The sequence below is a fragment of the Eurypyga helias genome, unplaced genomic scaffold (genome assembly GCF_000690775.1).
Source record: "Eurypyga helias isolate BGI_N326 unplaced genomic scaffold, ASM69077v1 scaffold30806, whole genome shotgun sequence".
NCBI lineage: Eukaryota > Metazoa > Chordata > Aves > Eurypygiformes > Eurypygidae > Eurypyga > Eurypyga helias.
This window is the reverse complement of record NW_010255174.1, coordinates 1-20,472: the sequence shown is the minus strand read 5'-3', so window position 1 is coordinate 20,472 and position 20,472 is coordinate 1. Positions and strand designations below refer to the sequence as shown.

At 46.0% G+C, this 20,472-nt stretch overlaps 1 protein-coding gene across 1 annotated transcript; it reads right to left on the bottom strand.

The window, feature by feature from the left end:
* Nucleotides 1–3,835: 3,835 nt before the first annotated feature.
* On the bottom strand, nt 3,836–19,859 carry HEATR6 (HEAT repeat containing 6). The gene is made up of 19 exons (XM_010153252.1): nt 19,755–19,859; nt 19,198–19,338; nt 18,107–18,222; nt 16,300–16,414; nt 15,957–16,058; nt 15,398–15,535; nt 14,001–14,293; nt 13,471–13,648; nt 12,963–13,169; nt 12,326–12,425; nt 11,736–12,091; nt 10,536–10,658; nt 9,871–9,957; nt 8,603–8,737; nt 7,352–7,474; nt 6,241–6,365; nt 5,460–5,556; nt 4,851–5,055; nt 3,836–4,386 (listed from the first exon to the last, which is right to left on the bottom strand). The coding sequence occupies exons 2-19, from the start codon at nt 19,333–19,335 to the stop codon at nt 3,836–3,838; spliced, it is 3,189 nt and encodes a 1,062-aa protein (XP_010151554.1). The 5' UTR covers nt 19,336–19,338; nt 19,755–19,859.
* Between the last annotated feature and the right edge of the window lie 613 nt (nt 19,860–20,472).

The window sequence follows — 20,472 nt, the reverse complement described above, 5'->3', positions numbered from 1 at the left end:
TCTGCGTGGTCACGCTGCGCGGTCACGCTGCGCGGTCAGGCTGCACGGTCAGGCTGCACGGTCAACAGGCCAGGCCCCGCAGCGGAACACAAAGGGCTTTACAACCTGAGGTTTGCACTCACCGTGTTGCACGGGGCAGGGCCCACCACGGTGGGCAGCCCCAGGGAAACCCAGGGGCCTGCAGGTGGGCACGAGTGCTGGCACGGCCCGGGGAACGTTCCCTCCGGGGCTTGGCCACAGGAGAAGTCCTGGAGCTGGGACCGGGCAGGCCTTTTGTTTTCACCCACCCAGTGACCCCGCATGGAAGAACAGGCAGATTGTCTTTCAAACGGAGCCGATGTGGAGCTTCAATGTCCCTTGCCACCTTGGCTATAAATCATCCTGCATGTGATAAGGTAATTACCTTCTCCTTGAAACTATTCATAGGAAAACCTATAAAGCGCCTGGCTTGTAAACACCACAATAAAGAGGCAGGACAATAAAACCTTGGCCGGGGTGGGGAAGGTGCTGCCTTTCACCAGCCCTGAGCACCTCGTGCGTCGCCGGTCTCGCTGGCAGTGAGCAGGTGGCAGAGGGCCCACCCTGCTCTGCCAGGCACCCAAAATTAGCATCTGACACTAAAGGGACACAAAAAAAGGTCACTGACTTTGGTATCAGGCAGGAGAGCCCATTCCATCTCCCTCAGGACTGCACCCAGGTGCAACCACCAGCAGCAGAAGTCGCCTGTGGGGCTGGGCACAGCTGAGCCCCATGGCTGACCCCAGTCCCCACCTAGCAGCTTTTTAGTTGTTGCCCACAGAAATTAGCACTGAATCTCTGTAGGTGCCCCCTCCACCCCCCGTGTCTCCCCAGCAATGCCGTGTGCTGCGGGAGAGGTGATGCAGCTGCTGAGCAGGGCTGACCCTGCACTGTTGGCCCTGACAGGCAGCGGGGTGACATGTTTGCCTCATCTTCCGAAGATGCTGGATGGAGTTCCACCAGACAGAGAGAAAACCAGCTCCTCTGTCCGCTCTCCCCTCTGCACACACTGTTTCTTCCCCAGAAGGTCAGCAAGGGGTGTCCAGAGCCTGGGGAAGGATCTTCCTATGAGAAAACAAAAAGCTGGCATCATTGTAGGACCCATCTCATGTCCTCTTCACAGCCAGGTTTGTAATGAGTGTGTGGGGTGAGACCACAAAATCCAGACTCTCTACCCAAAGTAGCCTTTCAGTACTTACTGTGTAACATGGTGATGGGTTGAGTGGATGCCAGGGAGGCTTGGATCTGTGAGCATCCCAGGGGAAACAGCTACAGAAGAAAGCGTGCATGCCCAACCAACAAAACCCAGCCCGTGAGTCGGCTCCTTTACAGATGAACTTAATTGTACCTGGTGCTCAGACGGGCAGCTGCATTCTTGACGGGTCACGATAGGAGCCAGATGCTGAGGAACATGCTCAGCAGATCAGGATGTGCTGAACCCCTTCTGCTGTAGCATCTGGTAACGAGCTGGGCTCTTCGTTAAACGGATAGCTCGCATGGAGAAAACTGCTTATGCCAAGGCTACCTACAAACTACTTTCGCTCCCAAGATAAGATATTCTTATCTTTCTGTATGAGAAAAGTTGCAGGTTCCCCAGTACGGTTTGAAGTACTGGACGTGGTTATTCAGAAAACTTCATACACATCGTGGGCAGGCTGCCACCACGCTCAGCGGGGATGCTCACTTCTGTTTGCCTCCGTCAAATCCTCAGCGCTGCTCAGAGCACAACTCCACCTTTCCTCAAAAGCCCTTTGGTGTTTCAGGAGCCAGCTGAGACCTCACAGAAGTTTGTCATGAAGACCAGAGGCATCGGCTACACACTCCTGAGAATCCCAGCAGCTTCTGTCCGCTTCCTGGGGCACGTGGAATACCCACGGAGGTGGGTTTCTCAGCTCTGGGAGCAAGCTGGTCATTTCTGGCGTGGCTGTAGGGTGCACCTTTGCTGGGACATGGGAACTGAGGCTTGCAGCCTCATCTTTGCTGTGGTGCTCCACGGGCAGAGATGCTCCATCGCTCAGATGAGCCTGGGCACCAAGGTAAAACTCTTTCCAAAGCAACGTGATTCTTGAATCATCAGTGATGTCTCCGTTCAGCGCACGTCCTCCTCCCAGTACTGACGTCGGGTGTGGGCAGCCGGGACACATACGGCAGCACTACGCTTGGCATCTGCTGCCCGGCCACACGTTGGACACCAAGTCCCACAGCGGCTGGTGTTTCAGCTGGGACAGTCCACAGGTGGCCCTAGGGCTGCTGGCAAACATTGGCAAGAAATCCAGGCACAGGCATGTTTTCATAGTAACTGCAGAGATTTCGAGCCCAAACACAACAGCAAAACACAGGTTTGATTCCTATGGTGGACACTCAAATGGGTGCGATTGTAGCAGCCAGAGAGGAAGAAAAGGAGCAAGCATCAGCTGAAGTGCAAATTTGTAATTTGAAGCACAGCCAGGAGTGCTCCTGAGGCAGGATGGGGCCCCTGCCCTGCTCAGCAGTGCTGCTGTCCCAGGCAGCTGCTCTGCCCTTCCAAGCACTCGGGCAAGGCTGAGCGTACAGCAGATGTGAGCAGAGCCGCTCCTGCCGCCGGCTCTTGGAGCAGACGTCACTCTTGGCAGGGAACTGGCCCCACACATCCAGCAGAAACCACTCCATTACGCTGAAGGGCCTTCCGATACTCGCGCTGCTCGAGGCCCACTGAAACCCGCGGCAAGGATGGAAAACAAAGCAGACAACTCTCGTAGCCCAAAAAGCTTTTATGACAGCCAGGGCTCGCACTGAGCTCTGTTCAAACACCCACCCCGAGGTTAGGACAGCAGGCACTTCACTCCTGAAGTGCCCCAGAGCCCAGCTCATTCCTGGAGGCATCGATGTGTCCCCAGCAACATCAGAGCTATCAGCAGGGTAAGCCCACAGCAAACAAAGTCCCATCATCGGGAAGGAATGGGAAGGGCACAGAACTTCAGGAATAGAAACAAGCCCGCGTGTGGTTTAGAACATCACTCGACACGACAGCCCCAGCTGTAGCACTGCTTGGAGAATCAAAATTCCAGCCTCGGAGGACCTAGTTTGAAGTTTCTGGCATAGGCAGCACGGTACGATCCACCTGGAAACAAGGAGGTGTGAGGTTCTGGAAGACAGGATGGCTGAAGGCAGCAGGGAGATGCAGGCCAGGTGTAACACACCAGGAACGTAGACGGAAAGGCAGAGTCTGTTTGCTCTACACTATTATTCAAATATTGGCATATTTGGGTTTATTGCAGGAACACAAGAGTGACAACAGTTGAAGTACTCAGAAAAACAAAATTCTTCCAGACCCCTCCTTTACAAACACGATTTTGAATACAGCAACAAGAGTAACAAAATTATTTTAGATAAGCTGAGAGAAGAGGTTAGTTTTAGAAAACACACAAAGAAGGAAAAGGCATTTGTTTTCCAAGGGGAAACACTGTATGAGTTAAAGGCACAAACAAAAACCAAGTGAGGACAACCTTAGTGAACTCTTAGAATCACAGAATGGTTTGGGCTGGAAGGGACCTTAAAGATCATCTAGTTCCAACCCCCTGCCATGGGCAGGGACACCTTCCACTAGACCAGGTTGCTCAAAGCCAGAACCAGGTTGCAACCAGGTTGCTCTTGACACAGAAAAAGTAAAAAACAAGTTCTTCAGATCTTTTCATCAGACATAATGAATATTTTAATATGTTTGAAATAAAATTGTTCAATACCAGCTGCAGGAAGCTTTTCTTCTGGATGCCCCGTGTTTCTGCTCTCTGCCCAGTCAGAAGTGGAAGTTATTGATCACGGAAACCAGCGTTTCTTCCTAAGCCTGTGTTAACTCAGCATCATTGGCATGGTTTGCCAAGACCTCTTCCAGATAAGTGGACACTCTTACCCTAGCTTTGCCCTCCAGCTGTTTCTCTATCCCACCGAGATGCTCGATAGCTCTTTTTAATGCTCTCTCCCTCTCGCACAAGTCTGTGTGCGTTCCCACTTTGTTTTCTTCAGCTCCAGATTTCAGATATTGCAGGATGCAGGACTTGATGCCCCCCCCGTTCTCTGCTACAGTTTCCCAAATGACTGGCAGGTCTGTGCTCTTTGCCAGACTCAACAAGTGAAGCAGAGCCTGGCAGATCTGCATCCTGAGGCTGGCACTGTACTTGAATTCCAGAAAGTCCTCCGTGTCTTCACTCTTCTGCAAGGCTACCACCAAGGCACTCCAGATTTGGCAGAACTGCTCAGTGCAGCCGTAGCATTCCCTCTTGCTAGGGATGGAGAGGGCCATGGCTGATTTGATTCGGACTTTAAAATTCTTGCAGGACTTCACTACTGAGGAAAGTGCACTATATGCTTGCGTGGTCCAAGGAGCCTCTCCTACAAAAAACCCCCACAAAACCACCAAACTAAAATCCCCTTTTCAATCAGTCAAAATATATAAAACTGTAAATGTATCTCAAATATTTAATGAGCTTATATTTACTGTATTTGTTCTGGTTCAAATTAGAGAATCAGGGGTTATAAAATGAAAAATCAGTTAAAAAACAATTAATCCTCTGAAGTTTTGCAAGAGGAATAGTGACCTACTGCATCTATTCCCAGCTCTAATCCCATCCTCACGCTCTTAAGATCCAAGTGAACACAGCACAGTTACACCTGTATTAGCACACGCAGGATCCGAGCCTCCTTCCCTGGCAAGAGTTCTGGGAAAGCTATGACAGCAAGGTTCAGCTCGGTTTGCTTTCTCCCCCTTTCCCCCTCAACCCATTTGTAATAGAGACCTTCTTATCAAAACCACAACCTGCTGTGCAAATCCAAAGCCAGTGGGACAAGTGACTCACCGAGCGGCAAGGCAGGGTTCTTAAATACATTCCCCAGCGCGTAACAAGCATTCCAGCGCACCTTCATCGGGGCCTCGCTCTGCACAGCGGAAATAAGGACCTGAAGGGATTCCTCGATGGCTTCCCTAAGCATGGGATTTGCTACGTGGTGGAGCTGAAGGAAGTGAAGCACATTCCCAAGGGCCCGCACTGCGTTACTCTTTACCTGGAACACACGTACACAAAACCCACATTCTGGCTTTCAGCTTACAGGCAAAGCTTTTGTCAAGCCTGCTACAGAATCATGTGTAGAGCCAATGAGGAGCCCATTGGGAATCGGACCAGTATCTTATCAGATGGTAACCTCCTAAATGTCACCTGAAAGAGGATTCTCTGCAAGAGGTCACCCTGAAAAAAAAATTAAAATCACCCCCCTGCACTGTGGAAAAGCCCAATCAAATGCCCCACAGGTCAAACAACATGGGAAACCTCTCAACACCAGCCCTCAGGAGGATGCTGAGCTGCAGCTCCCCATCTGTTGGGGCAACACCCCCATTTTCCCCTTTGTAAAATAAAAATGCAAGCGTTAGCTGCACTATAGCTATGCCACCCTCCTTCCCCCGGCCATACCTTGTCTCTGTCCCTGGATGCTTCAGTTGCAGACCGTAACATTTTTAACAGTAGGAGATCGGAAAATTCCTCTTGAAAACTTTGTCCCATCGTTTCCCTAGTGAAGAATCACACTGAAAGGCCGGCTCAGACAATCCATTCCCAAAGATGTGATACAATCCTTTATAAAGGACAACCTTCACTCTTTAGAAGGCTAATATGTAAGGCAGACCTTACTACATGTGACCACTATGTTTATTAATTTAAAACCAAACTATCAATGCAAGAAAGCCGGTTAGCAAGGCATGAAGTCTAATCAAAAACAGAGGGCAGTGAATTGCTCAGAGGCAATTCTTTAGCAGGAATATATGATAACTATTTCTCCTGTTAAAAATGTAACAGTAGGTTAGACTTCCCTCACTCTTGGATTTGAGGAAGTGTTAAATATTTATTAATCTTCCTTCTGCGTTATGTTGAAGTAAAGGAATGAGGGAACACACAGTTCTGCAAAGCAACATGCAAGAAATAGAAAACCTAGAAGTAAACTTGAAAGACACTTCAGAACTAAGGATCGGAAAGACCTAAACCAAAGCAGTTTAGTAGAGTTAGGGTTAGGGTATGAGTATCCCAGGTGGATATGGGATCCTCATAACACAGTGTCATACACTGGTAGGCTGAAGAGAGGGTAAGGCATGCGAGCCAAAGTTTGGCTTTTTTGAAACCAGGCAGATCAGAACCCTCTGTGTGACGCGACGGGAATATGGGCAGGAGGGGCTCCGCTGGGCAAGCCGTGCTTACGTACATGTTGATGATCAGCGTGTCCGTGAGATTGCCCAGCGACCAAGCTGCTTTGGCACGGACATTCGGAGATTTGTCATGGAGGGAATTCAGAATAGCGTTTGCTGTGTCTGCCACAAACATCACATCCTAGGAAAGGAAAAACTGCTACAAAGTTAAAGCTGTAAAAACCCAGGTGATTTCCTTAAATAACATACACTGAAAATGATACCTGCACAGAGACCAGCTCTATTTTTTTCAGGTGATAACTTCTAACCTGTTTATGGTGCTTTCTGTACAGCTTCGTTTGATCTTTAATTAACAGTCCAAACCTGCATGCTGACCAAGTTCACCACTCTCTTGGGTACCTGTTGCTCAAAGGTTTCAATGTATTATTTCGTTTCATTGGTGCTTTAGTTACTTTGGATTTTAACACAATAACCTGACTTGCCAATCTCCTACTCATCAAATCCCACTCTTCAGAAAGTAACTGCTTCTCCAGACTCCCCGTTGAGCTGCTTGTCTAATCTCTTCAATGGCACATTAAATTTCATTTTCATTCCCTTGCCTATGGTAAAGGATTTTCTTTCAAAATATTTTTGACTCAAATCTCAATGTCAGCTACTGCCTAAGTTTTTTATTACAAACACCCATTTAAGGCCACATTGCAAAAACTACAAAGTCTTCCAGCTCAGCCGAGCTAAGATCAATTATTTTTTGTGGACACAAAACAGCATTTTTCTCTAAATAAGTTTTACTTCTTAGTTTTAAGCAAAACTGAAGCCTTCCCCTTAAAAACTTAAAAGTCTACAGAGTGCTGTGCAGCTCCTTCCCAGCTCTACCTCATCTCTTCAGCTCCTTTGTGTGTCAGCCTAGCCTTGCCCACGTCCGTCCCTGAGAGCTCGGGGAAGATCCTGACCTCCCTTCCCTTTGCTCTCCCTTAGGAGGCACTGCACTGCTCAAACGACACTGCTTCCGTGCACCACACAAGAGTAAAGAGAAGCTATAAATGCACTTGCAGACCAAAAGCAAGGAGGAAGGCCAATTAATGCCAAAAGAACTCACGTCCTACATCTCATGGTTTGTCAAACCCATTCCAAAATGGCTCAATATAAGAAAAGTGGGCCAGTTCTGACCTGCCGAAGGCAAGAGAAGAGGATGTAGACTCCAAGCGCACGTACAGCAGCAGCTTTTACCAGCGGGTTCTCACTGTGGTTCAGGCCAAGGAGCAGAGTGACGCACAGTATCTGCTGGTCATTCTGCAAGGATGAGCAGTCATGGCAATAGAGAGACACTGAAGAGATCTCTGTCCCACAGGCAACCGACAAATACTCTGAAAGACCCTAATGTGGAATCTATGGAACACCATTCAGCGTGTACTCTTTAAAGTAAATTGACTGGCATTTCAGGATGCCACACAGGAAATGGGAATGCTTCCAGCAAACATGATCTTGCTACTGTCAGATAAGACCACAAAGGAAACCAAAATATTAACTATCATCCAAACGCAGAAGGCATGGCCCAACCAGCCTGGATCGGTCTTTTTCTCTTTCCCCTCCATTACCAAGGAGAGCCAGGCAGATTAAGTTCATCCTGGACAGATTGTCAGCTTACCAACCCGTGACAAAGATCTTTGTTTCATCAGAACAAAGGGTCAGAGTGGGCACTGACTTGACCCCACACAGCCACAGGGACAAGAGCATATGGGATCAAAGTACAGGGTGATGAAGTACATGCTGTACTTGGAGAAACCAGATGGAGAATTCCAGAGATACTGCTGTACTAGCATTTCTTGGGCAAATGAGATCTGGCAGAGTACTCACCAGCAAGAAGGGCACAGTGACATAAAAGAAGCTGCACAATGCAGTGGCGATACACTGCCAAGGCTTTCATGTTCCAAAGCATATTTCACATTGCAGAAGGAGAGTAAAGCCAACACATTTGTTTGCTTCTGCCAGGGCACTCACCGCTGTTCAGCGTTTAAAAAGCCAGCCAAAAAACACCGACACACGCACAAATTGGTGAGCAACATCAGTCCGTGGCTCAGCTGTCTCTTCAAACACTTAACCAGCAAAATAACAACCCTCATGCAATGAAATTCTGGCCCTCCATCTCCTGTGCATCATCTCCTGTGCTGAGGGTTCACGGCAGGGCCAAACAGCTTCCGTGACCCACACTTCAATTGTTTTGACAGACCAATTGCTCCCAACGTTGCCTTTTCCAGTCTTCAACAGTCACAGCTCGTTCAGAATGTACAAAGAAACACCTGGAAGATTCCTCTATCCTATCCTTTTAAGTTTCAAAAGGCTTTACACTACTGTCACCTGGTAGACAGGAACAAAGCCTCAACAGGTAAAAACGTCATGCTTAACAGAGTGCTCTCTTACCTGCAAACTGCTGAAAGCTTCTGGCAAGACAGAGGACAGGGCATCACAGGCGCTTGTCTGAAGTGTTGCATGTGGAGAGTTCTGAAGAATGCCAGGTAAAGGGCCATTTAACATCATCGTCCAAAAAGTTACAACCTAGAGAAGAAGCAGCCAGGTTTGCCTCGTTAAACTCAGCCTAAGTTCTCTAACAGATTGTCTTTTGCTATGATCATCTTTAAGACGTACTTACAGCAGGTAGCAGAAACACACGTGAAAGTGATCACAACTGCTTGCTAAAACACTTAGCATTCAGAAACATTTTAAAGAAATTTAGTACTGAGATCAAGTACTTATGCACTGGGTTCTCTTTGTTTCCTTCTCCGGGGAGAAGGTCCGGGGAGACCTTATTGCAGGCTTCCAGTATGTGAAGGGGCTACAAGGAAGCTGGGGGGGGCCTTTTTGCAAGGGCCTGTAGTGACAGGACAAGGGATAATGGGTTTAAACTGAAAGTGGGGAGGTTTAGATTAGATATGCGGAAGAAGTTCTTCACGGAGAGGGTGGGGAGGCACTGGGACAGGTTGCCCAGAGAAGCTGTGGATGCCCCATCCCTGGAAGGGTCCAAGGCCAGGCTGGATGAGGCTTGGAGCAACCTGGTCTAGTGGAAGGTGTCCCTGCCCATGGCAGGGGGTTGGAACTAGAGGGTCTTTAAGGTCCCTTCCAGCCCAAACCGTTCTGTGATTCTGCCGTTCTATGATTCAAGGCCACATACACCCAGATTAGATTGCATTAGGTAGAATTAGGATCCCATTCTTGAATCCACCCAGCTGGGTATTTTTATTTGCCTGACAATTTACTTTCATATTAAGTAACAGGAACCCAGTGCAACTGGACACGTTTCCTGTCTTGCAGCATCAGTGGTAACCAGCTTCACCAAAACTCTAAATGTGTATGTCTAGGTTTTATGCACCAGTAATGGCACATGCTCATTCTGCTCTGCTCTACCAGCTTTCTGATTTAGAGCAGGCAGGAAGAAGAGGGATGAGGAAAGGCAGAGAGGCATTGTTAACATCATGGAAAAGAAAAAAAACCAAAACCACCACCACAGACAAAATCAGATACCAAAATAATGCAGGAAGTCTACAGAAATTGCACATAGCACCTATAAATCCACAGGGTAGCAAGTCCCTTTCTGTTTTCCTGCAGTTGATTTCTCTGTATCCACGCGAACAACATCGCAGAGTTCAAGAAAGGAAGCGCAGTGGAGTCTCAGAGGGAGCCCGTGCACTTACCATGCCGACCGGTACTCTCTGATCAGGGGTAACGGCCGAATCGGGTTTGTACTGCTGCAGTACACCTGTGCCCAGCTCCTCCAGGAGCTGCAGGGGAACAAAAAACAACCAGGTCTTTATCAGGGATGACTCAGGTGCCATGAAACCACAGAAGAACCTTTACCTAAGACTATGCTTACTTACCCAGGGAACAAAAATAAAAGAATCGGTATTGGTTTGGACTATATATTGTCCCCACTAGTGAAGAAATTAGAGAACAAGCCTTTCATACGAAAAGTCTCCAGCTAGAACAGCATAACAAATTGCTGCGCAAAGGGGAAATCCTGAGTCTGTCTTTGGGTGACAGACTACGCTTCCTGCAACAGCTGATGCTAAATCAGAAAAGGGCGCTGGTAATATCATTTCCCAAGCTTTCCGGTGACTCAGCAGAGCACAAAATTCTGCTAAGAATTCAAGATTGGAAGCAGAAGATGCATTTCTCAAAATGTCAGGGTACTGCGTTTCCTGAAGTGCTACAGCAGGCACCAGGTCTACGATGAGCTACATCACACACACACAGATGCTCCGAGCAGTCACTGCTACTCGTCTGTATTTGCAAAGCACACTAATAGATAAGACTGACTTGTTTGGATGGCAACAATGCTGATGTTTCCTCATGCTCTTACTTTGGCTCCATGAAGCTGAACGGATGGATCCATTTCTTCCATGCATCTGCAAGCCACTTCTCCAAGTTCTAGGAAATAGCTCTGAGCCATAGAGAAATAACCTTTTACAAGAAGAGCCAGCACCTAAACACAAACAAAAGAAATTCCATTCAGTGTTTCTTCCTTCTATTACACCAAAATACCCCAAATACAGTGAGGATCTTAATGGTCTAATCAACACTGGACCACGTACTATACTCTGATGTAACAGATACACATTGCAGCACAGCTTCTAGAATACTAGAGCTAATTAAAACCCTCCCTCTATCCTATCATCTTCTTTAAAAAAAAGGCCACAAAAGCATCAGGTAGCAACAATGAATTATTTACTGCAAGGTCTCCTGTAGCTAAAAAAACTAAGCAAGAGTGCCTGTAAGAGCAACACACGCTGCATCTCCTGTAATACTGCTGCTGTGTGCTGTAAAGCTGGATTTAACAAATAGTCCATCATTCCATAAAAAGAGTAAGATTTGTAAGTAAGATCCTCAGGATGCAGATTACAAAATCTTACTGTTTTCTGTGGTTACATGAAGAAAAACAAGGCCTAGTCTCAATGTTCACAGATATTGCTTTAGTCATACCAGCAGCACTCCACTTCAAGGCCAGGGTGGATGATTCAAGGCCAGGCTGGGTGAGGCTTAGAGCAACCTGGTGTAGTGGAGGGTGTCTTTGTCCATGGCAAGGGAGTTGGAACTAGATGGTCTTTAAGGCCCCTTGCAGCCCAAATCGTTCTATGATTCTCTAGTTCCTTGCAGACTGTTCTTTGATGGCAAGGTTCTTCCCCTTGTTTTCTAGCAAAACTTGAATTTAGATTCTGTAGGGAGGAGTTTGCATAGGAAGACTCACAGCCTTCACTAGATGCCAGCACACACGACCAAAGAGTATTTAAAAGTAATGAAGCTAACAAAAATCACTGGCAGGTGAACTGTCTGCAGGAGGTTTACTGTGGGACAGTTATGCTGTGGCCACGGGCACGGAACCACAAAGCTAGCAGTATTTCAGCCACGGCAGCTCAGACATGCTGCACCAGCAAATGCTTTAGCCTAAATCTCACTGAAAGCACTAGGAGCAAAGGCAGCCCAGGGCCGAGGCTTGGCTGACACCAGGTAATTTGCTCTCGTACCAAGCTGTTGGTTTCACAAGCCAGCTGTTCATCCACACCTGTAAGGACTCCAGCCGCAGGGGACACGGCTCATAAACGCTGGACAACGATGGAAAGTTAGCACTGCTGTCAGAACAGGAATCCTTTCTGGGCAGGATGATGATGGAAACGCAGAGCCGGAGAAGCCAGCACGGTTCTGAAGATCTACATCCTGCTGGATTATCTGGAGGCTCCCCTTCTGAGAGGGGAGCTCTTCTCCACTGCTCAGAACTAAAGCAGTGAGGGGTTGCGCTACCGCTGTTATTTAGCCCTGAAGAACTGGGCTGTTGCAAAAGTAACTGCACCTCTGGTAAAGGTGCTTGGACAGATACTATAGCCCCTAATAACGTGAGACTAGAAACTCGAACGTTGACATCTGCAAGAAAAACAGGGCAGGGGAAGAAAAAGCAGTCCGTTAGCATCTCGCTGACACGCCAGCATCCCCCTCCAGCAGTTTTCAGACAAGACAGACCGTAATATATAATTTGGCAGCAATACATACATTTAGGTATTTATAAAGCATGGGATGGGAGGAGATACACAACTCTCTTGTATTACCCAGTGCTGAATTAAGATATAACATACACAAAGAGGTTCCAGCCAAACAGACCTTTATGAGAAATGTAGGGCTTTATCTGGTTCCAAACTCTCGTCAGCAAGCCAGGTTTTAAACGGCTGTATGGCGCATTTGACACCAAATTGGCAAGGCACTGAAACACACATGGAGTAATGGTTACCATGTCAGCCTGGACTCCAGCAGTTTTGGGTTTACATTTGCAATTTAGGTCATTTAGACAGCTAATTAGTTGAAGGCACCTGAAAACAAATGCCCCAATTATCTCCTGTTTGAAAACTCGTTACAAACTTGGCTCCTAAGAACAAGTATTTAACTACTGTGACCTGGCATAAAGACCAAGAAATTTCAATAGCCCATGGAAAGATTTTTTTGCCAATTTGGATTCCAGTTTTAAAGTCAATGTGAGACTTCAGAATCATTTCATAGGTTCATTCAGCTCAAAAAAAACTACCTGAAAGAAATGCAGGAAGAACAGAATTGTGCTGAAGGGAAAAGAAACCCTGGGACTCTGTAGGAAGACTCAGTCAATGAAGCCTCGTGAAAAAATAGTCTATTTCCCACCACAACCTTAGTCCTCAACAGCTACGATAGTTTCTGTGCAATCTTTCTTCAAGAAAAAAAGAAACATTTATAGTTTTACATCTTTGAAACATTTATACAGTACAGTTACCTTGATGATTTGTGTCAGTGTTCGCGAAGAGGACTCTGCCACCAGGGCCAGCAGCAGGCAGCGGTGCAGCTCCCCGATGCTAGAAGCAATGGTTACAGAGAAGGGAGTAAAAGCTCTCTTGTTATCATTAGCATCTTCAGCAACAGAAAGAAACTGCTTAGAACCCTCCAGGATGGCTGAGAGAACTTGAAGGGCACAGGCACGGGTCTGGAACGATAAAACATTTCTGTTAGACACTTTCATTAACACCCTCTTTGAGCTGATGGGGAATTTTAAGATTTAGGAAAGTCTTGCTCCAGCAAGAGAAAACTCGACTCCAACTATCCTTTCTCCTAAGTTTAGAGCCAATCCTTTGTTTACTTAACCAACGCATCCTCTTCTATTTCTTGTGGTACAGTGACCAAGCAACACAGCTACAGTAGTTGAAGTACTTACTGAAGGCCAGAGAAGACAACTTCAGATTAATAGGGGAAAAATACAATGCTTTTTCTACTCAGAACTGCCTCACCTTTGGAGAAGGGTCCTTTAAAGCAATAGTTATCAAAGACACTGACTTGGGGCTGCCGATACCAGGTGCATCAGGAACAAATGCTGACCAGTAGCCATAAAGAACTCTTTTTTCTATTGATCTTATAACGGAGAGGAAACAGGCTAAAGCCCCCTGACGAACGGTGGCTTGATAAGATCTTAAAAACAAACAGAAAGATTAATGAAATAGCAGCTGTGAAAAGTAATGGACTTAACCTCTTTCACTTATATTAGTGGCTAGCTCTGAGAAGACACATTTTAGAACCAACACAAATTACTGCCTTCCAATTTTCTTGTATCATCATATAAGTCAAAAGGAAAAGTGATTTCCTGAACGGTTTTGATTAAGAACAAAGTGCTAGGATTCCATGGAAGCGTAGGAGTCTGCAGACATGTAAAACTACTGCCCGATCTATGGGAACAAAAGGTATTTAACATGAGTTTAAATCGTTATGAACAACAACAGCACACTCTGCTACCATGCTTTATGTTTACATGAACAACACTCACCTCATTTTGCTCTGTATTCCACCTTCAGCATCAGAATATTCCGACTCACTGCTGCTGACTCTTTTCCAACTAGTACAATGTGAAGACAAGTGATCCTTTCCAGCAGGCACGTATGCAGCATCTGCTGCATGAGTCCGAGGATCCGAACAAGGACTGTTCCGCACATCCTCCAAGTGTAATTTCAGCATGTCTGATCCAAGGACTGATTCATTTCCTGCATCACCCAAATCTTCTCTTCCTTCTTCCCCAGAATCTCCCTTCTTTTGTTTCCCTTTGGACTTTTTTCTTCGGTTCTGTTTTAAGATGAAAAATGGATTTTTTTAAAAATCTTTTGAAATAATATCTAGAAAGGTGTGCAAATATTTTATAGCTGTAAATCTTTTACTAAGGGAAAAAGGCCTCATCTGAAAACAAAACCAATTGCTAATCCAGAATAAAAGCAGGGTTTAATATAATAAATCATGCCCTCGGCACAGTACAGCAACATCAAATTGTACACGTTTCTGAACAGGTTTTTAGATGAGATTTAGTTTAGCCAAGAGTTATCACAGCTATTTAGCCTTCTTCTGATGCAACAGTACCACTCATGGGTGTGATTATATGTACGCACAGTACTGCACCCACAGAAACAGCCACTTCTTTAGTCTATGGCAGCTCGCAAACTCTGCTTATCAGTAGCAGCAGTAGCATCGGTGTAGCAATACCTTAGTGTAAGGAGGCGGTTTATATCTGAATACCCTCAAATGTTAAGCTTTGGCCTATTCATCAGTAAAGCAAAACGATTTATAACACAACTTTTAGTTGAAAGTGACATTTCACACAAAAGCGATTAAGGAAGAGGAACAGTAAATACTACTGTAGTTCTTTTCGATTTACAGTAGATATTTAACACCTAAAAAGAAACAAGACAACAGGACTATACAACTTTATTTTCTCTAGTGTCTTTCAGATAATGGTTAATCCAAAATGTTTACAGGGTTAAAAAGTAACCTGTAGTAAGTACAGTACAGATTAATTACACAGTACAGATGGGGAGGGGGAAGATGAGCTCTAGATGAGTCTAGATGTCTCCAGATGAGCCTGACTTCCGCAAGGAAGACTCAAACAATTGTGCGAGCATTAGCAGAGAAAACGTTAACTTTAAAAATGCTTTGGCTAGGTTTCATGCACCAATCCCGTGTCTGCAGGCCAAGAATTCTTGGCTGGAGATGAATAACGGACGGACACAACTTAACTCAGGAAAACCAAATCTCTGCAGAGCCGTTTGTTCTCATCATCTGCATTCACAAAGCAGTTTTACTTGGTGGAGAGATTTACAATCAATCCCTTGTAACATCCAACCGCAACAGCCGTGCACGCAACGAGCAGGCAGCAGAATCGGTGTAATCCCAGCTTACCGCTGTCTGCTTACAGGGGGCTGGGTCCAACTGTTCCTGTTTGACGGGCAGCCTTTTGTCATACTGAGGTAACGGAGCCGGGTACAACACTGCCGGCATCTCTATGCTCAGCCCTGGCAGGCCGTGGAACATACATTTCTAGAGGAGTAACAGAAATGTTAGCATACTTTTCCTTTTTGATGCAGGAAGATTTGCTGTGTATTCACTCAGGTGTCAGCCAATTTTCGGTTGTGCTTGTGATCTTTCCCCTAGGTCTTGCCTCTCCCTGTCCTATGTATCAGCTATGCAACATCTAAAATTCAGCTGTCTCTAGAAGGATTTTAAGTAGGTCAGAAAAATATGCACCCATCTCTCTCTCACATTCTTCTGTGGAAAGTGCCGGTAAGATGCTGCGAGAACGCAGTGTCTTTTTCTATGTAACTCACACTACATTTCCCCCCACGCTCAGGCTTCTCTGCTCCCTCTTCCTGTCCTCTCCTACTGTTTCCTGCTTAACAAGCATCTAGAACACACACCTTCCAGCACCTGCCTCTTTCTCCAGGTGGAGTTAGGTATTTACCTTTAACACTGCAAGAAGAGATCCAATTTGGTCAGTTTGCATTAGTTTCATCTTCCCACCATTTAGAAGCGATTGGATACCTTTCAGTGCATTTCGCAGTAACTGAAAAACAAACCACAGAAATACTTACTCTTCCTTCCCAAAACACTGAAGGTTCACATCTTTCAGGTGACCTTCTAAGCAATTACGGTTTTGCTCAACATAGCTACTTATGTTAATTTAAAAAAATTACACTACTTAAGCAAAAAGTCAGTTGACAGTATGCCAAATTTCATATACTCCACATCCCACTATTCCACAATATCCTAATTAGAGTATTCTAGACAAGCAGACTTACACTTACCATGCAAACAGTGATGTCATCTACGTCAGAGGTTTTTGAAGACTGCAGAACAGTTAGAAAAGTTTGAAAACAGATGCTTCTGTAGGACTCATCCAAGTACGGCTGTCCAGGCACACTAAAAGCAGGAGACAAATGGTTGGTTTACAGCCTGTCCCACAGCTTTATGACGTTACACAAACTCAGATCCGAGCCCTCTGCCAGACTGAAGGACGCAGCTCCACAAGGATGTATGGCTCTTTGAAAGGGATCAACTCTACCACTACAGAGACCAAAAGGCAATCTTCTGCACAAAGAGTGAGTGCAATCAGAGAGTGCCTGACACCTGCTACGCTTCCGCAGCCACCTGCGCAATTCCGATGACTCCCCAAGCACAACTTAACAAGATGTCATGCCTAAAAATGCTTTTGAGGCAAAATTTGGCATTGAGAAGGACCTAGAATGACCTTTGCCATTTCTCTAGTTTCCATGAAGTCTGGTCAGCCTTAACGTGCTGAAACATTTTAATATCCACTCATCTTACTGCACGAAGAAGAGGGCAACCGCATCACTTAGTCTTACTCACCTTGAGTACCATTTAGTAAGAGCTGGCCACCGCTGCAGTGGGTTTAGAGTCATTAAACAAATCCTTTTGTAACGGATTCCTAAGCACCTGGTTCCAACCCATTTAATTACTTCTAGCCATCAATGCATCTTTGATAATAATCACAGGAAAACTCTAATACTGCAAGTGATTTTCTTGCAATTAGAATCAGAGAACAGCAGAGGTCGAAAGGGACCTCTGAGGATCATCTAGAGCAACCCCCTTGCTTGAAGCAGGGTCAACCAGAGCAGGTTGCCCAGGACTGCATCCAGTCAAGTTCTGAATATCTCCAAAGACAGAAACTCCATGGCCTCTCTGGGCAAGTGGTTCCAGGATTTGATAATCCTTATTTTGGTTTTTTTTCCCCCTCTTATGTTTGATCAGAATGTCCTGTATTTCAGTTTGTGCCCACTGCCTCTTGTCCTTTCCCTGGGCACCGCTGAGAAGAGTCTGTCACCCCCATTCCTGCCACCGTGTATTGCTACACATTGCCAAGACCCTCGCTGCCCTTCTCTCCAGGTTTGTTAACAATCCCAACTCTCCACACAGAAAATCATCATCCCCCAAACTGCCAGATGTTGCATTTATTTACGTTAATTAGTTCTTTAGTCTTCATCTGTCAGTGATGAAATTCCAAACTTGTGTGGTTTGTTGGGCTTTTTTTGGTTGGCTGGTTGGGGTGTTTTTAAAGCCATCTGTTCCAGACTACTATTAACCAAACAAATCTTTACAGTAAGTCCAAATATCTGTTGCTTTTATTAATTGCTTGCTTGCTCACAGAGTCTGGTTAGTAAAAATCCTTCCCATAAAGCAGCTAATAAAGATTTGATGTTGCTGTGGCATCAGCGTATTTACACGTGGAATGGAAAAATGGATAAATTGCAAAATATTAATTAATAATCGCTATAAAAACCTGTAGCTGAACGTTTCTTACGCAAAATTAACCCAAAGAATAACTGCTGGGACCAGACAGCACAACACTTTTTCCTTTTGTCCCTAAACTAATCTCCATAGGGTTATTTCTGGAAGACAGAGTTTGTGGTTTTAGCCACAGATGATCAAATATGTTGGAGCTCTAAGGTCTGAGGTTTCAAATTCATGCATATACAGCTTATTGACCCCTGCATTTGCTGTTCCTAGCACAAACGGAGCAGACCAGCTGCCCGTGCTGTCGGATGTACGTCTTCCAAAGCATCCACTCCACCACCTGCAGAGGCTGGTACGCACCTGAGGCACAGGTTTGCCATGCTGCGTACTGCTGCCCTCCTGAGTTCCATGTCCGGCTGAGCAGAGTCACTGAACTGCACCAAGAGCCCGTTCTTGCCCAGCAAATCTGGGAGATACTAAAACAAACCATCAGAAGTCATTAGGGGTCTGTGTTCTTCCCCCAGCCTCCTGGTTCCCCTGTTCGGTAGCTAAACATATTTATGCTACAAAAGAGAATCCGCCAGCTGCAATTTCTGATTCCATAGATTATGTTTATCAAAAATGACATGAAAACGTTAATTTCCAGACTTCTCTTATTTTGTATGAAAAAAAAGGGAGCACAGTTCAGACTGAGTCCCAGTTTATGCTTTCTTCCCAGACACAACGCTAAGCTAGTAACAACTGCTGTACCAAACTGCTGCAGCTACACAGGCTGCACACCCACGCAAGCTGGCAGCTCCAAAACCGCGAGCATCACCACCCCGCGCTTCAGCCCAACAGCTGAAGCTGCTCCGCAGGCTGCCAAGAGCTGGTGACAGCAGGGGAATTCACCATATCGAACACTCCCAGTCACACTGCAGCTATCAGGAGCATCACACGAGCCTCGGGAGCGATACCCGATAGCCTGCGGTTTGACACGGCTTTGAGGCCACCGCACACGGAAGACCTGGTCTGCTTACAGGGTAAGGTTCAGCATCCTCAATGGAGCCTGCCGAGTAACGTGCAGTCTGAAGCTCCCCGCGTCCCCCCTGCCTGACAGACAGGCATAGCAGAGTGGTTAGGCTGCAGGCTGCTGCCCTGCTTTAACAGCCCGTCTCTGGCTCCAGGCAGGTCATAGGTGGTGCCTACAGCTGCTGCCTGCAGGCAGAGAGGTCTTCGGCATGAGAAAAACCTTGCTATCTCCTGATTATTAGTATACACCCCTACCACACCAGGAATAGAGCTTGTCTACAAATATCAATCAATGGGACTATTCTTAACATTAAAAGTGTGGCAATTTGATAACATGATACTTTTTTATTCTTTCTTTTGAGAAGGGGAAAAAAGAAAGTAGAAACAGCACAGGGGCACAGATACTTTTAAGGTTATTTTCTCTTAGCATGCAAACTCACCTTCTGACATTTAGGCCCATTGTTGTATACAAAAGCAGCTAAGGCTTGCAGAATTTCAACATGTGTCCAAGAACTGCACTGCTTAAGAGCAGAGATGCAATAGGCAAGAAGAAAATTCAAGTTCTGTTCATCAACCATCACCTGCCGTAACAGAAAAGGACAGTGGTCAAGAGAATATCGTCGTGTACTGCTGGAGTCAAGATACCCAGATATATTGGTTACAGACTTGGGTGTTAAAATTACACATAATCACAGAATCAGCTGACACTTAAGAACTGGGTAAATCAACACAAATGTTCTATAAGCAAGAGTATTTCCAATGGTGTATTGCTTCCAGAGAGAAGAGAGCTGGTTTTACATAAGGAACCCCTCAGCCATGCTAGAGCCACAGATCAGAGCCTCAGCTAAGAATAAATAAGCAATACAGTTAAAATCCAAGAAAATTGTATGAAGGTCAGATCCATAAGCCCATAAAAAGACCGAAGACCTCCCTGGCTTACTAGGGACCAGGGATCCAGCACACAGGGAAAGGAGGGACAAGGCAAAACTTTCCATACCTGATATCTGTTAAGTAAGTGATGGATAAGTTGACAAACTTTGTTGACAAGATGTTCCTGATCAAGGTGAACCAGCTGACAGGCCTGGACAAGCAGAGCACAAACATCCTGGAAAAGAAAGCCTCGATGTATTATTTAGAGACTACAAAGCTAGGGTGGAAACCATACCATCAGCTCAGCCTTTGATCACACAACCGGATCTGCGTGTGGACACCACTAACATCAGTACACACGGATAACGTAACAAAACGAATGAACCTCCGGCTGGTGAGCTTCCCCTTGGCTTCCCAGAGCTTCAGCCCGATGGAGAGAGATGCTGACGGCGATTCAAACTGCCGGCGTGCTGCTCAAACACTTAAACACGAGGGCAAAATGCAAAGTTAGATCAAGGAACAGAAAGGGAAGAAAGGAGCACTGACTAAAAAAAAAATCAATGAATTCCAAAATGCAAAGTAAGCCTACTCCAGAAATAAAATGAAGGAAAGTGGGTAAATCAGCACTGTTTACCGCGTAACAATGAAGTTCAGTGAAGCAGTATCGACACTGAAAAACCGCAGCATTCGGCTCTGAAGACCTTACTGCAAGACCTGCACGTTTTTAACTGTTTGAACGGCAGGCTGTGAAAAGTGCCGAGGCCACCCACGGTGTCACCCACCAGCTGACGCCCTGCTGCCGCCGGGCCCGCGGGGTCTCGGCACACACGGCGGGGCTCGCCAAC